Raw genomic sequence first — 15,000 nt, 5'->3', positions numbered from 1 at the left:
TCGTGAAATTACTTTTGTGAATTTCGAAAAACGCTCGAAAACGGTTGTAGAGAACAAAATTAGGAAACTTTTGGCGAAAACCGTTTTAAAAAATATTGACCCGCCGTTGAGCTAAAAATCGCAGACGGAGGCTATTTTCGCGACTTTAAGCTCCTCCCACTCTGCAAGGGGGAGGGGTAGGAGCACCGGACTTCGACCGTTGAACTCAGAAAAATGAACTCTACAAACCCTGAAAATCTTGTCCAAATAAAAATTTTGGATGTGTGAATTGATTCCGTTTTTCATTATTGTCACTCATGCATGACTAAAAGATCATACCGACCGATTTAACCCTTAACCGTGATAATCCAACCTTTCATATTTTGATGGTACGGATAACAAAGCATTCATCGTGTAGGAAATCATCGTGCTAAAAAACGTGGTTCTAGTCGACTTTGTAAAATAAAAGAATTTTACTCCCCCCAGCCCGCAATATATTTTCACCGGTTGTAACGACCTCACAATTTGTGTGTAATATTTCATATCAATATTTACCACGGGTCTCCACCATTCTCTAATAAACTAAGTGGCCATCGCGTTCTGCGGAGAGATCAAGTGAAAACCCATGTACGACACTAAAATCAACACTGTTGAAATTCCGATGTCTGTATAAAAATAAATTATGGGCAAAAATGAGTAAAATTTTAGCGTAGCAAAATTAAAGTACACTTGGCCCAAGAACAAGTTGGACAGCATGATCACTGCGCCCGGTGCCATGAACAGGTTCGACCTCGCCATGAGGATCGAAAGTCGGTTGTAGTTATGAATCATGTCGTGGATTCGATGTCTCGTCGTCTTCTGGGAGAACAGGGCTGCATTGCGTAGCTTAGAGTTATCTTGGACAGGTTATCAAGGGACTGGTTCACCCTGTAAAAGTAATGAAAAAATGTTAGTTTCAATTATTGTACATACTTTTTCAAATTTTGTTAAAAACCCACTTTTTGATTCTGTACACAACCGGTTTTGGTCGTCCGAATTAAAAAAAATACGTACAAAAATAAAGATAAGTATACATAAAAAGTCGGCTAAAATTTTAAACGAAATTGAAATTAGATCGAAACTCGAGAATAAGGTAGTTCATCAAAGCAACTAATTCTTATCCTAATGAGAAGAATAAATAAGTATTTATTTGCTCCGAAACAGCTTCTGTAATTAGCAGTCGAAAACCGGTGTTTCACAATTCGTACAAAAAACGGTTTACGGATAAATCGTAACTGGATTTTTAACCGGTTTGACCTAATTTTCTACTACATGTTTGCGTCCATCATTTCGTCTTTACGAAGCATTTATATTGCTTGATTTTCTAGCATTATTTTACATCAGCACCCACCTCGTTATGAGTAGCACCGGCACAATGACGCCTATCGTATAAATTCGACATGCCTCGTGGATCAGTGGGAGCGTCATCAATCCAAGAATGTTGTAAATCAGATATCCTGTCCTCGTCCATACTGTCGTCGATTTGTAAAAAAATCCGATACAAGTGTGTAATTGGATCCAGCGGGAAGAAAAACAGCCCAAGGATCATGCACAGTGGAAACGACCACAGCAAAACCGTGATAATTACCAGGAAGCGGCCGACAACGCGATCAGCCCCACTTTTTTTGGTAGCGCCGTCATCAATTCCATAACTAAGAAAATTTTTCGATAAAGAAAAAAAAAATATAAGTTCCCACATTTCTAACACTGAAATACGAGCAACATAATTTTACTCTTTATACTATTTTTAATCAAAAGCTTTGACCATATGCATGTATGCGGGGAGACATTTCTGTTAAGGTCACACTAATGTTTAAAATTTAGCATCGAGGATATCACGTTACGAGTAGTTCCGCAAAAAAATCCAGTATTTAAATGTCTGATAAAAAAAGAACAAAAAAATCAATTTGGAACACGGGAGAGATCTCAACTTTTAGATTTTTTTTAGTTTTTAGTCAATTTTAATCCCACTGTTGGATTAAAATTCGGGAGTTGTACAGTCAAGAGCAAAACTTTACGACATATGGAAGAGACCTTTGGGACATGTTATTCAAATGGGGAATTAAAGGCCGTAAAGTTTTGCACCGCGTACCTTTCCTAATAATTTTTTTAACGCTGTGATATAATTTTTATTGAATAAAGCGTGCAAAAGTAGGGGGTGACGTGGTAAATTATTTTTGTCGCCGAATTTTTTTCAAGGAACTACAAGGAATTGAAAGAATTAATTTTGGAAGAGACTTTTGGGACAACACATTGTGCTTATGGCTGTCCCAAAAGTCTCTTCCAAAATTAATTCTTTCAATTCCTTGTAGTTCCTTGAAAAAAATTCGGCGACAAAAATAATTTACCACGTCACCCCCTACTTTTGCACGCTTTATTCAATAAAAATTATATCACAGCGTTAAAAAAATTATTCGGAAAGGTACGCGGTGCAAAACTTTACGGCCTTTAATTCCCCATTTGAATAACATGTCCCAAAAGTCTCTTCCATATGTCGTAAAGTTTTGCTCTTGACTGTATTATGGATTAGGTAAAATTCTTAAATTCGTAAGCTTCGCATCAACGATTGAGATTAAGGAATAAGTAGTCACAAATCTTAATCTCAATGGTTAATCGTCTCTTATGCTAATAGCCCGCATGGCGGGCATTGGAAGTAGGCAATTTTCCCTACAATTTTTTTGCATGGGGTATTTTTCAAGGCAAAAACTATTATCCGGTAAGCTTCGTTCATTATAAAATAGGCTTATACATATATACATAAATACATGAAGTAATGCACATATCACCTTGTTTCATTTTTAATGCTAGTGGATTTATAGCATCATAGTCAATAGTCTTTGCAAATTCATGATTACATACTTACAGATTATTGATAATCGTAAATAGAAACAATTCGTTATCGGGTCGGATCATAAGGGGAAACATTATTTTTAACAGTGCCATACATATAAATCGTGAGAATGTTCTCCAAATCAAATGTTTCTGTTTGTGAACTGACTCGGGTTTTCATTACTACATATTATCCGTACTTACATACTTCAGAGTTATGTATGTATGTATAAACAATGCTTGTATGGTGTGATCCTTATATTTTCATAGAATTGATCGTTGAATGTGCAGATAACAAGTTTAATATTTAATTGGCCGTTGTTCTCCGGCAAATAAATAAATGTGGCAAATAACCTGACAGATTTCATCAACCAAATTTTTCGATGCTAGGTCAGTTTGGTCGGGTCAGTTTGGTCGGGTCAGTTTGGTCCCAAGAGAGGTCAATTTGGTCTGGGTTTTTTTGGTCTGGTATAATTCGGTGTGGTCAAATTGGTATGGCAAATTTGGTCTGGACAATTTGGTCTCATTTATTAAATAAAATAATGAAATTTACTGAATTAATGACGTCATTTAAATATTTAAGCATTAATACGTAGGTTTAAAAATAAAATTGTATTCAAAGAAATTTAATATATACCAGATGCATTTGCGTTAGATAGGTTGAAAGTAGAACCAAGACATCTTTCAAACTATTGGAAGCATTTTTACATATTGATGTACAAATTCTAAACAGATCTAAGTTCAGTTTCTTTTTAAGTTTAAAAAGACCTGATTGCAATTCTAAAATTCGAAAATTCGAAATACTTATATTCGAAATATTTATGCAAAATTTTACTGTAACCTAACTATTTTAGTTACTCCTAATAGAACATTACAAGTGTAAAAAACACCCTCCAGGAATGTGGTTCTTAGCACCTAAATTAGGCTAAAACCTGGCCACTTGACATCACGTCAGACAGAGTATTGACAATTTTGAAACCGCACTTACAGGGGGTGTGGTTCTCGGAGTCTAGTTAAGTAAAGGTCAACCCGAGTCAAGATTTATTAACATAAGCTAAGCATGATGTAAGTAAAACATATAGGAATCCAGGTAATATGTGAATAATATTGGACTCCAGACCAAATTAACCAGACCAAATTGGCTTGACCAAATCGGCTAGACCAAATTGGCCAGACCGAATTTGTTCAAGACCAAACTGACTCTAGACCAAATTTCCCAAGACCAAACTAACCCGACCAAATTGACCTGACCAAATTGACCGGACTCCAAATTTTTCTACATCATTCCGCTTAGCTTGTTGAAAAGTTAACAGAACTAGAACAAAGGTTAGGAGGATAATTAACTTTTTGGTGATTTTGTGGTAATTGGAAGGTGACTTGTTTTAATTCGCAATTATTCTTGGATTTTCAAGTAACATTTTTCCAAAATATTGTTTTCTTCTAGTTTAACTTAAAATTTAAAGCGAACATGCTTCGCACAAAATGGTCCACCGTTTTCCTTGCGGAATTCGTGGCATCATCATTTGCGAAATCTGAGAGGAAAAACGGTTATGTTTCTGCCGTTACTGTTGACCATTCAAGTGTTTGGGAAGATTTGTGGAATTGGAAATTTTCAAGTAATTAATTTAAGTTTTTATGTATGCTACATAAGTATTTAAAAAAAATTGTAAAAATAATGAATTAAAATTTTATTTGCAGTCGGATTTGTAATTATATCCATTTGGTCATACGCTTCAATGACGTTCTCGCGGAAAGGAATTATGCTGCAAAAATTTCCAATGCCGTGGAAATTTCCACTGATTGGATCGGTACCGTTTTTGCTGCTTGGACCTGAAGGTAAAATTAAACAAATATGGGTAGAATAATATTCGTGATTTTTCCGTATTATTAGCACTCTTCGAATCGTAAGGGGTCGTTCATAACTTGTTAAACAAGGGATAGGGGGAAGGTGGGTGTAACCGTCCAATGATATCGTGCTTATATGAAACATGTTAAAGGAGGGAGGGGGTGGGGGGTCCGGAAAATCGCGATTTTTGTATTACATAATTTATGAAGGGCTCCTAAAATAAGCAGTGCCAAACGCAGATACTCCATAAAGATGTGCGTTTGGTTCTTCAGTGAATAAACCGTTGAAACCGAAATGTACATAGCAAAGGGTTGAAGCGACACGGTCACGAGGTTATGGAACGTCAAAATCATGTGCGTTTTGAAAATCCCCAGCCAAAACTACATCTAAAAAATTCAAAAATGGGAAACGCGTTGGTGAAAACCACCTCTCGAAATTAGAAACCCTTCTAAAGTTATCATGGAGTATGGAGACAGACCGGCGTACAGACGAACAGACAGACAGATATTTCCATGAAGTGATTTCGCTTCGACACCCCTAAATATTTTTGGGAATTAATTCTCTTCATCTGTAAAAATTCAGTCTCCATGAGAGTGATAGCCTATGCATACATACACTACCGTTCTTGTGTTTACATATTCGTAAACGATACAAAGATGATTAAGGATACTCTGAATGGCTATCTTCTTAAATAAACGATTCCCAATTTTCTATCGACTATGTAATTCAACCAGGTTTCCCATACACGCTCATCCGAGGAATAGAAAAGTATGGGAGACGTTTCGTCCTGTGGGGTGGGGGGACGCCGTATGTCGTCATTATGGATGCAGAAGGGGCACAGGTACAACATATGTACATATTAGATTTTGACGGCAGTTCTATTCCCTTAAATACGTTCTAAAATATTTTTGAAATATATTTTCAGAAAGTTCTATCGTCCCCGAAATATGTTGAGAAAGGGTTGGATTACAAAAACACTAAATGGATGCTAGGCGACGGATTGCTAAATTCAGATGGTAAACAAAATTGATTCCATGATTTCGCATAAGATCATTAGATACATCAGAACCAAGAATTGTGCAGTGGTGTGTGTGTGTGTTACCAGTTGAACCTGGCGCTTGATTACACACGTGTCTCACATTGTCCAAGGCAACGTCACCTAGCGGCAGTTTGGGCACGATGTTGCATTTTTCGTTTCTAGAGGGCGTTTTTCGCTAAAGTGTCAAAACGTTTCCAAATTGACGAAGACGAGAACAACGAAACACACCCTTTGGATCTGCAGAGCCTTGATCAAATGAATGGGCACACCCTTCACCCTTGAAACTTTACCTGTGACCTGGGAACACCCACTAGATTTGACATTTGACCTGTGACCTGGGCACACCCGCTATACTTGACATTTGACCTGTGACCTGGGCACACCCGCTATACTTGACCTGTGACCTGGGTACACCCACTACACTTGGTCGGTGACCTTGGCCCACGCACTACACTTGACCTGTGACCTGGGCACACCCACTACACTTGACCTGTGACCTTGGCACAACCACCAGACTTGACATTTGACCTGTGACCTAGGCACACCCACCAGACTTGACATTTGACCTGTGACCTGGGCACACCCACCAGACTTGACATTTGACCTGTGACCTGGGCACACCCACTAGATTTGACATTTGACCTGTGACCTGGGCACTCCCACTAGACTTGACATGTCACCTGTGACCTGGGCACCCACCAGATTTGACATTTGACCTGTGACCTGGGCGCACCCACTAGACTTGACATTTGACCTGTGACCTGGGCACACCCACTAGATTTGACATTTGACCTGTTACCTGGGCACACCCACCAGACTTGACATTTGACCTGTGACCTGGGCACACCCACTAGATTTGACATTTGACCTGTGACCTGGGCACTCTCACTAGAATTGACATTTGACCTGTGACCTGGGCACTCTCACTAGATTTGACATTTGACCTGTTACCTGGGCACACCCACCAGACTTGACATTTGACCTGTGACCTGGGCACACCCACTATATTTGACATTTGACCTGTGACCTGGGCACACCCACCAGACTTGACATTTGACCTGTGACCTGGGAACACCCACTAGACTTGACATTTCACCTGTGACCTGGGCACACCCGCTACACTTGACCTGTGACCTGGGAACTCCCACTACACTTGGTCGGTGACCTGGGCACACGCACTACACTTGACCTGTGACCTTGGCACAACCACCAGACTTGACATTTGACCTGTGACCTGGGCACATCCACTATACTTGACCTGTGACCTCTGTGCATAGTTGACACTTGATCTGTGCCTTACTAATTTTAATTACCTACTAGCGCCATCTATCGGATGTTGGCTGTTTTTCAGCGCTAGAGGGCGGGCTTTTGCTTTAAGTGCCTAAACGTTCTTAAAACGTTAGAACAATGCCATACTTTAGAGCTGTGACTGGACGTTTTTCGTGGTCACTACCTTTAGAGTCGTGACCTAACGTTTTTCGTGGTCACCCCCTTTAGAGTCGTGACCTAACGTTTTTCGTGGTTACCCCCTTTAGAGTCGTGACCAAACGTTTTTCGTGGTCACCCGCTTTAGAGTCGTAACCTAACGTTTTTCGTGGTCACCCCCTTTAGAGTCGTAACCTAACGTTTTTCGTGGTCACCCCCTTTAGAGTCGTGACCTAACTTTTTTCGTGGTCACCCGCTTTAGAGTCGTGACCTAAGGTTTTTCGTGCCCCCCCTTTAGAGTCTTGACCTAACGTTTTTCGTGGTCACCCCCTTTAGAGGCGTAACTGAACGAATTGCTTGGTCACACCCATAGAGTCGTGAACTCTATTATTAAATATCAAAACCAAGAATTGTGCAGTGGTGTGTGTGTGTGTGTCTGTGTGTTACCAGTTGAACTTGGCACACGTGTCTCACATTGTCCAAGCTTATGTCACCTAGCGGCAGTTTGGGCAATATGTTGCATTTTTCGTTTCTAGAGGGCGTTTTTCGCTAAAGTGTCAAAACGTTTCCAAATTGACGAACATGAGAACAACGAGACGCACCCTTTGGATCTGCCGAGACTTGATAAAATGAACGGGCTCACCCCCTAGAGTTGACATCTGACCTGTGACATGCGTACACCCACTATACTTGACATTTGACCTGTGACCTGGGCACACCCACTATACTTGACATTTGACCTGTGACCTGGGCACACCCACTATACTTGACATTTGACCTGTGACCTGGGCACACCCACTATACTTGACATTTGACCTGTGATCTGGGCACACCCACTATACTTGACATTTGACCTGTGACCTGGGCACACCCACTATACTTGACATTTGACCTGTGATCTGGGCACACCCACTATACTTGACACTTGGCCTCTGACCTGGGCACACCCACTATACTTGACACTTGACCTGTGACCTGGGTACACCCAGTATACTTGACCTGTGACCTCTTTGCCCCACGGTATAGTTGACACTGACCTGTGCCTGACTAATTTTAATTACCTACCAGCGCCACCTATCGGCTGTTAGCTTTCAGCGCTAGAGGGCGGGCATTTGCTTTTAGTGCCTAAACTATTTTTATACGTTAGAACAATGGCACACCGTAGAGTCGTGACCGAACGTTTTTCATGGTCAACCCATAGAATCGTAACTGAACGTTTTTCTTTTCGGGGTCACACCCATAGAGTCGTGACTGAACGTTTTTCATGGTCACACCCTTTAGAGTCGTGACTGAACGTTTTCCTTGGTCACACCCTTTAGAGTCGTGACTGAACGTTTTTCGTGCTCTCGCCCCTTGGAGTCGTGACTGAACGTTTTTCGTGGTCACATCCTTTAGAGTCGTGACTGAACGTTTTTCGCGGTTACACAAGTTAGAAGCGTGACGTGACGAACTCTATTATTAAACGTCGTACTACATATACAACGTGACAATCAAGTCCACGCTCCTTTGGTCTGTGTGAATGTAAATGTGTAGCAATTATTCAGCAGACATTTGTATCGCTGACTAAATAAAATCGTTTTGCTTAGAGCCCGCATTGCGGGCTTAAGAGACTAGTAATACTAGAAAAACGAGAGAAGCACTCTCCGTTCGTGCATAATTGAACTTTCGCAGAAATTAAGAGTTCTTAGAAACTACGTCATGGCCAGTTTCAAAGTCTGCCGCCCGAATAGCTTGAGGCAATTTGAGACTGGACGTGGCCTAGTTTCTCAATTTCTGCAAAAGTTCAACTGTGCGCGAAAGGAGAGTAGGCCCCCATTTTTAAAAAAAGCTACTATGAAAACTAATTCAACACAATTAGAACAAAAAAATCTGAGAAATTACCTGACCCGTATTTTTTAAACAAACGCTACTCTCTCATTTTCTAACGAGTTTATGTATGTACAAATTTAGTGGCCCGTGTTGACGGGTTTGTGGTAAGTTGAGCAAATTTAGGGTAATGTGAGACCCCAGCGCCAAGTTCCACTTGTAACACACACACAACTCTGGGCAATTCTTGTTATGATTCAACTTATAGAAAACACCCAGAAAGTTAGCTTTGGTAAATATCATGACAATGATTTTACGTTTCTAGGATATATCTGGAAAGAAGACAGAAAACTGTTAAATCCCTCCTTCAAATATCAAAGTTTCGACGGATTCCTGACCCATTTTAATAAACACAGCAGAATTCTGACAGATATTCTGAAAAACGAAGCCACCCCCGGAAAAGGATTAGACCTTCTCCCATACCTGTCCAGCGCCACGATGGATTCCATCACAGAATCGGCGCTCGGACAAAGCTCAAATTATCAAAGGGACACTGATGGAAAGTTATTCCACGCCATAAAAATGTAAATTTTCTAATATGTTTTAAGAAACTTGAGTGGATAGAAAATATGATAAGCTCAAAAAATTATGTCGAGTGTGGTTCGGAAATCTCGCAAAGCTAAGATGCCTACTTGTAAAAACATGGACTTTAATCTTGATTTCTGTTCTTACACTGGTTGATGAGGACGATTGGCAAAATAATTTTGCGACAAATGTAAAAACATGCTCATTTGTTGGGTAAATTTTTTAACAAAAAGGCCATTGTTTTTCAACAAATATTTTGCGAAATTTCGCAAGTTGTGTGCTTACACATGTTATTATTATGTTGCGATGGATGCGAAGGTTGACGGGAGTACGGTCTGCACATGTAAAGATTATAATTAAGTTTTTTATTGACTACCAGGGCCCTTTTTTCCTGTCGGACGCGCCATTACAAACCGTGGTTGAATTTTCAGATAATTTGGGACATATTTGGATTTGGCAAACAAGACAAGATTTGCATAGAAATCTTTGACGACTTCTACTCACAAGTATGTATGCATAGGTTTGAAATTTGGAACTTTATCTTATGCTTATGTACACTCTTAGAAAAATCAATACCAGATCAATACCAGGCGGTATTCATATGTGACTCTACCGTTTTGGTATTGATTTAATACCAAGCGGTATTATTTTGTGTTTATACCGTCTTGGTATAAAAATGTGACTTGCGGTATTGATTTTTTTGTGCATGATGGTATTGCTTGTTAATACCGTGGGGTATGAATCTAATACTATGCGGTATTAACGAGTTATACCATACATTAAGAAAAATAAGTACTGTTTAGCTAAGTTTAGTACTGCTTGGTATTAATTCAAATGTTATTTATTTTATACAATTACAACCTGTAATTTACAAGTCAGAAAATTATAAATGACATACATACATACATAAATATTTACAAAAAATGGAAATCAACCAGATACAACATAGACTGGATCTACAAACACAAGTAATTAAAAAAACAATTGTGTAAACAAGTCACATTTTACGGTATTTATTTTACATCTATTTTTCGATTTAAACTTATCTCACCTCCTGATTCGATAGGAAATCTGCCACTGAAACAAGTGAAAAGCAAGTTGTTAATTAGCTGAAATTTGAATTTCTAAACACGTCTATTTTAGTTTGATTGTTGTTCTTACATATTTGTAAATGTGTTCACCAACCTAAAATCATCCTGAATCCTATATTCAGGACCGGAACAAGGAATTGGCTAAGTCGATGAACTTGCTAAATATAAAAGAATTAAATTCAAAATAATTAATAAAGCAGGAAATATAACGAAATTAGTGGCTTAAAATACTTCCCAATTAATTAATATAATATGTAGCAAAAGAAAGAACGAAAAGACAAATAAATTTAAGCTTACCCTTGAATAATAACTTGTCAAAGTTTCCATCGGAAGTACTCAATTTCTTCCCCTCAAATAATTCCCCAGCCGAACTAATTTAGAAGAACTTATTCTTAAAAGAGAACGATTTGCAACTGCAAGTGAGTAGTTTGCACATCCCGCGCCCAAGTCTATACCGGACAGATTTGAGACTGCGTAAACGTGGTATCAAATCGGTACCGGGCAGTATTGATGTTTTACCAGTTCGGTATTACAAGTTAATACTCTGCACGTACAAGCTCGTGGTATTGATTTTTCCCAATATTTTAATACCGAATCGTGACTGCGTGATGATACCAGCACGACGGTATTAAAATTTTTCAGAGATCAATACCCAGTTTCTAAGAGTGTATGTCTCAAAAGGAAGAGATGCTTTTAGAAAATACTCCTATTTTTTATAAAATAAATGATTCCTGGGACACCAAGTTTTATTATGATATAGCTAATTGTAAGGTATGGCTGCATGTGCATACCAGGTTTAATATTTCAAATGTCGTACTAATTAAATTTGCCATCGATTGACACCAGTTTGGTCTAAAACTGCGAAAATATGTTGGGGGAGTTTCAACGAGAGTAGTTGTAAAACTTTAGACATATTTTTCTCATTTCCAGATAATCAGTAAAAGGAAAGCGATTTTAGCTCAGTCCGAAGAAGAAATTGAGGCTAGTGGAAAAACGCGGCCTTTTATAGATTCACTCATTAAGACAAAATCTAACAAGGACATTACTGCCCACATTATGACGATTTTTGCAGCTGTTAGAACCAGAATTTTTTTACAATGAAATAAGTATGTGTGACTTGTCATATTTTGAAGTAAAGCTCATTTTCTGTAGTATGTACATACAATACCGTCGTTTAAAAAAAGCTAATTAATTTGCCATTTTGATCAAAAAAATTTCCTGAAAATCATTCGTTAATGTTTTCAAATATTGAGTTATTTATGTAGCACAAATGGCGCTACCGTATTTTTGTTGGCACCTAGGTGATCTTATGCCGAGAGTAATACATATACATAAGTTCAAATTATTACGCGTTTCTGAAAATATTTATAAATCCGTAACATCTTTTTTAGGGTTTCGAAACAACCGCGAGCCCTATGAATTTTACGCTTTTTCTCCTCGCAGAAAATGAGGAATGTCAAAGAAAAGTTCATGAAGAATTGGACTCGGTCCTTAAAACGGATGGAGACATTACTTTCGCTGATTTGGCAGAGCTAAAGTATTTGGAAATGTGTATTAAAGAATCGCTTCGAATATTCCCTCCGGGTTCCCTTATCATACGACATTCTGTCGAAGATATTCCGCTAGGTGAGGAAAATTCATGGAAAAATGCTTTCTTTTTGAAAAGTAAATGCACCCGAAATTCGGTATTAACCTTTTACGTGTATGATTAACAACAAGAAAATGCATTAAATCGGGGACACTATAAGTATGCTGTGCTCATGGCGCGGGAGGAGAAATTCAGGAGTTTTAATAAAACTCGAAAAACTGAAAAATCATAAATTTAATATTGCGTTGCATAGGGAAATATCCAAATTTTCGGGAAGAAAATCTTCAAATTTAGCATTGTGTTGGCATAGGAGAAATCCCTCAAAATTGCAACAAGTTTTTGGTCGTGGAGAGAAAATGCAGAAAATCAATGACCTCCTAGAAACGACAATTGTCTTCCTTCCGCGTCATGGCCACGATTTTTTAGGACGACTTTTGTCTTACTCCCGAATTAAACAATTTCTTATAAAACGACTATTGTCTTCCTTACAGCTTAAAGGGTTAACCCTTTAACCCAATGGAATCCTTCTTTCAACCTACACCTATATATATGTTCCGGCTAGTTATATAAAAAAATTAAGCCAAAAATTAGGAATCACATGACACTTTCCGTTAATGGCCCTTTTGGAGAAACATAAATATTTAGGTCAAAGCGTTGGTTTACGCTCCGCGCAGGAAAAGCGAGACAAAATTAAGTTGAAAATTGAACTTTGCGGCGAATATTTCTCTTCAAAGGAGACATTCAACGGAAAGATAGGTCTTATATTGATTCCTAATTGCTGGCTTAAATTTTTGATATAACTCGCCAGAAAATCCTGGCGTAGCTTAAAAAAAGGTTCAATTGTAAATACATTACGTATATTAACTTAATCCTAGGCATCATTATTCTTTGTCAAGATTTCGTTACCCTGGGTTCGGTATAGTTAACATACATAATATGTATGTTAACTATTATGTAACATATTATGTAATAATGATTTTGGACCGCATTTATTTTTCAGGGTATGACATTTTTTTTATAAGTTTATATAGGTAAAACATGGTGAACAAAAGAGAACCATAGCAAAACTATGACAAAATAATAAGCAAAAATTAATACGGAATTTTGCATGTTTTCTAATTTTAAGATAACGGCCAAATAATTCCTAAAGGGTTTGAGATGGTATTCATCATCCGAGAAATAAACCGAGACCCGCAATATTTCCCAAATCCGGATGAATTCGATCCGAATCGGTTCCTACCGGACACATGTGTTAACAGACATCCATACGCTTACATTCCATTCTCCGCCGGGCCGAGAAACTGTATCGGTGTGTACTATCCTCGTGTTTAGGCGTGTCACCTCATTTGCATAAATCTAACTATGCCTATTTTAGGCGATACGGGTTTTCCATGTTGAATAAACTCTATGTCTCTCGCGAATGCGTTAAAATATGCAAATGAGGTGACCGGGTATAAAAATTCGGCAGTACATATGTTTAACGACTGCCAATGAGTTGAGTTGAGTTTGAGTCGAGAGTATAACTTGACGCATTGCAAAATGATTGAGTTGAGCTATACTAAGTTTGGGTTGAGTTCCGGAAAATGAGTTATAGTTGACTCATGAGTCAAATCATTAAGGATTTCGAGAGTTTTACCTTGATTGCAATCTCGGAATATTTTATTTAAAAATCAAAATTTCAGAAGGGATTATTGGACCTGTTTTTAACGTATTTACTTAAATAAATACGGTACTCTAAAAATAGGTGAGTCGTCTCATATGATATGAGTTGAATTTTGGTTGTTGACATTTGAGTTTGAGTTGATTCGAATTCGAGTAGACAACTTTTGTTATTGAGTTGAGTTAACCTCGAACTCATAAATTCATTGGCAGTCCTGGTACTTTTTGTATTACATTTATAATGTATGTAATTAGAGCTATATATTTATTTTGATCCATTTAAACAGGAATGAAATATGCCATGATTCAAATGAAAACATGTTTGGCCCACATTTTGAGCAAGTTCCACGTTTCCACTACACAAAAGCGGAAGGATTTAAAAATTGTGTATAGCATTCTGCTCGAGACCATTCCTCACATTGAGGTAACCATTTCTCCAAGAAACTGAGTTATTTAACTTGATCCAAAAAATAATTTTAACCGTTCGATTAAATAAAAATTTAGCTTACATTACGAAAATGTCGGCTGTTAATGTCATCATGCGGAAGTAAAGTACTTTATTTGCAAATATCGGAATTGCAGTGTAGGATTTGCATCTTTATAAGTGAAAATAAAACTATTCCCGATATGAGTGAGCAATTTTAGCTTAAAATTTATCAGAAATACCCAAGCCGAACAGTCACATAGATTTCGTGGTTAAAATTTATTAATCTTTAGGGTCAAATAAACCACAATGTTTTTAATTACCCAATTGCTATTTAGGAAATATTTCATAAATATTTACTACTTTGTGAAGATGTACTTCAACTTTACGGCCTGCACATCCGGAGGCTCACTGGTCTTAACAGCGCCAAAAGTTCGTTAAAGCTATGCACCGTGAACACATTGTTTCTGTTCCCACCCCCAATTGCGTCAAGTTCTTCTTGTCTGAAGTTCCCAATCCCAACTGCGTATGTCTTAATTCCCCGTGCGATGGCTGCATTTGCAGCGGCGATCGTTACCAGGTTCCGCACCTACTGCAAGAATAGCCCAGACAACTAATACAATTAATTTTGTCATCATTATTTGCAAAGAAAGTTTATATCCCTTTCCGGACAAAAAAACCTGCGAAACT

General features: G+C 38.1%; 1 protein-coding gene and 1 long non-coding RNA gene across 2 annotated transcripts; one reads left to right on the top strand and one right to left on the bottom strand.

Annotated features, from left to right (window-relative positions):
- Positions 1-442: 442 nt before the first annotated feature.
- Positions 443-2,189, bottom strand: LOC118433500. Its single transcript, XR_004833411.1, has 2 exons — positions 1,370-2,189; positions 443-906 (listed from the first exon to the last, which is right to left on the bottom strand). It is a non-coding gene; the product is annotated as an uncharacterized LOC118433500 (long non-coding RNA).
- A 1,888-nt stretch (positions 2,190-4,077) lies between these two features.
- On the top strand, positions 4,078-14,423 carry LOC110862370 (cytochrome P450 4C1-like). The gene is made up of 10 exons (XM_022111566.2): positions 4,078-4,219; positions 4,292-4,463; positions 4,546-4,683; positions 5,428-5,534; positions 5,619-5,709; positions 9,289-9,547; positions 9,928-10,054; positions 12,031-12,265; positions 13,354-13,536; positions 14,174-14,423. Exons 2-10 carry the CDS (start codon positions 4,316-4,318, stop codon positions 14,332-14,334), a joined length of 1,449 nt encoding a protein of 482 aa, XP_021967258.2. The 5' UTR covers positions 4,078-4,219; positions 4,292-4,315; the 3' UTR covers positions 14,335-14,423.
- Positions 14,424-15,000: the final 577 nt, after the last annotated feature.

This window comes from Folsomia candida, unplaced genomic scaffold (assembly GCF_002217175.1).
Source record: "Folsomia candida strain VU population unplaced genomic scaffold, ASM221717v1 Fcan01_Sc055, whole genome shotgun sequence".
Taxonomy (NCBI): Eukaryota; Metazoa; Arthropoda; class Collembola; order Entomobryomorpha; family Isotomidae; genus Folsomia; species Folsomia candida.
This window is presented reverse-complemented; position numbering and strand designations above follow the sequence as displayed.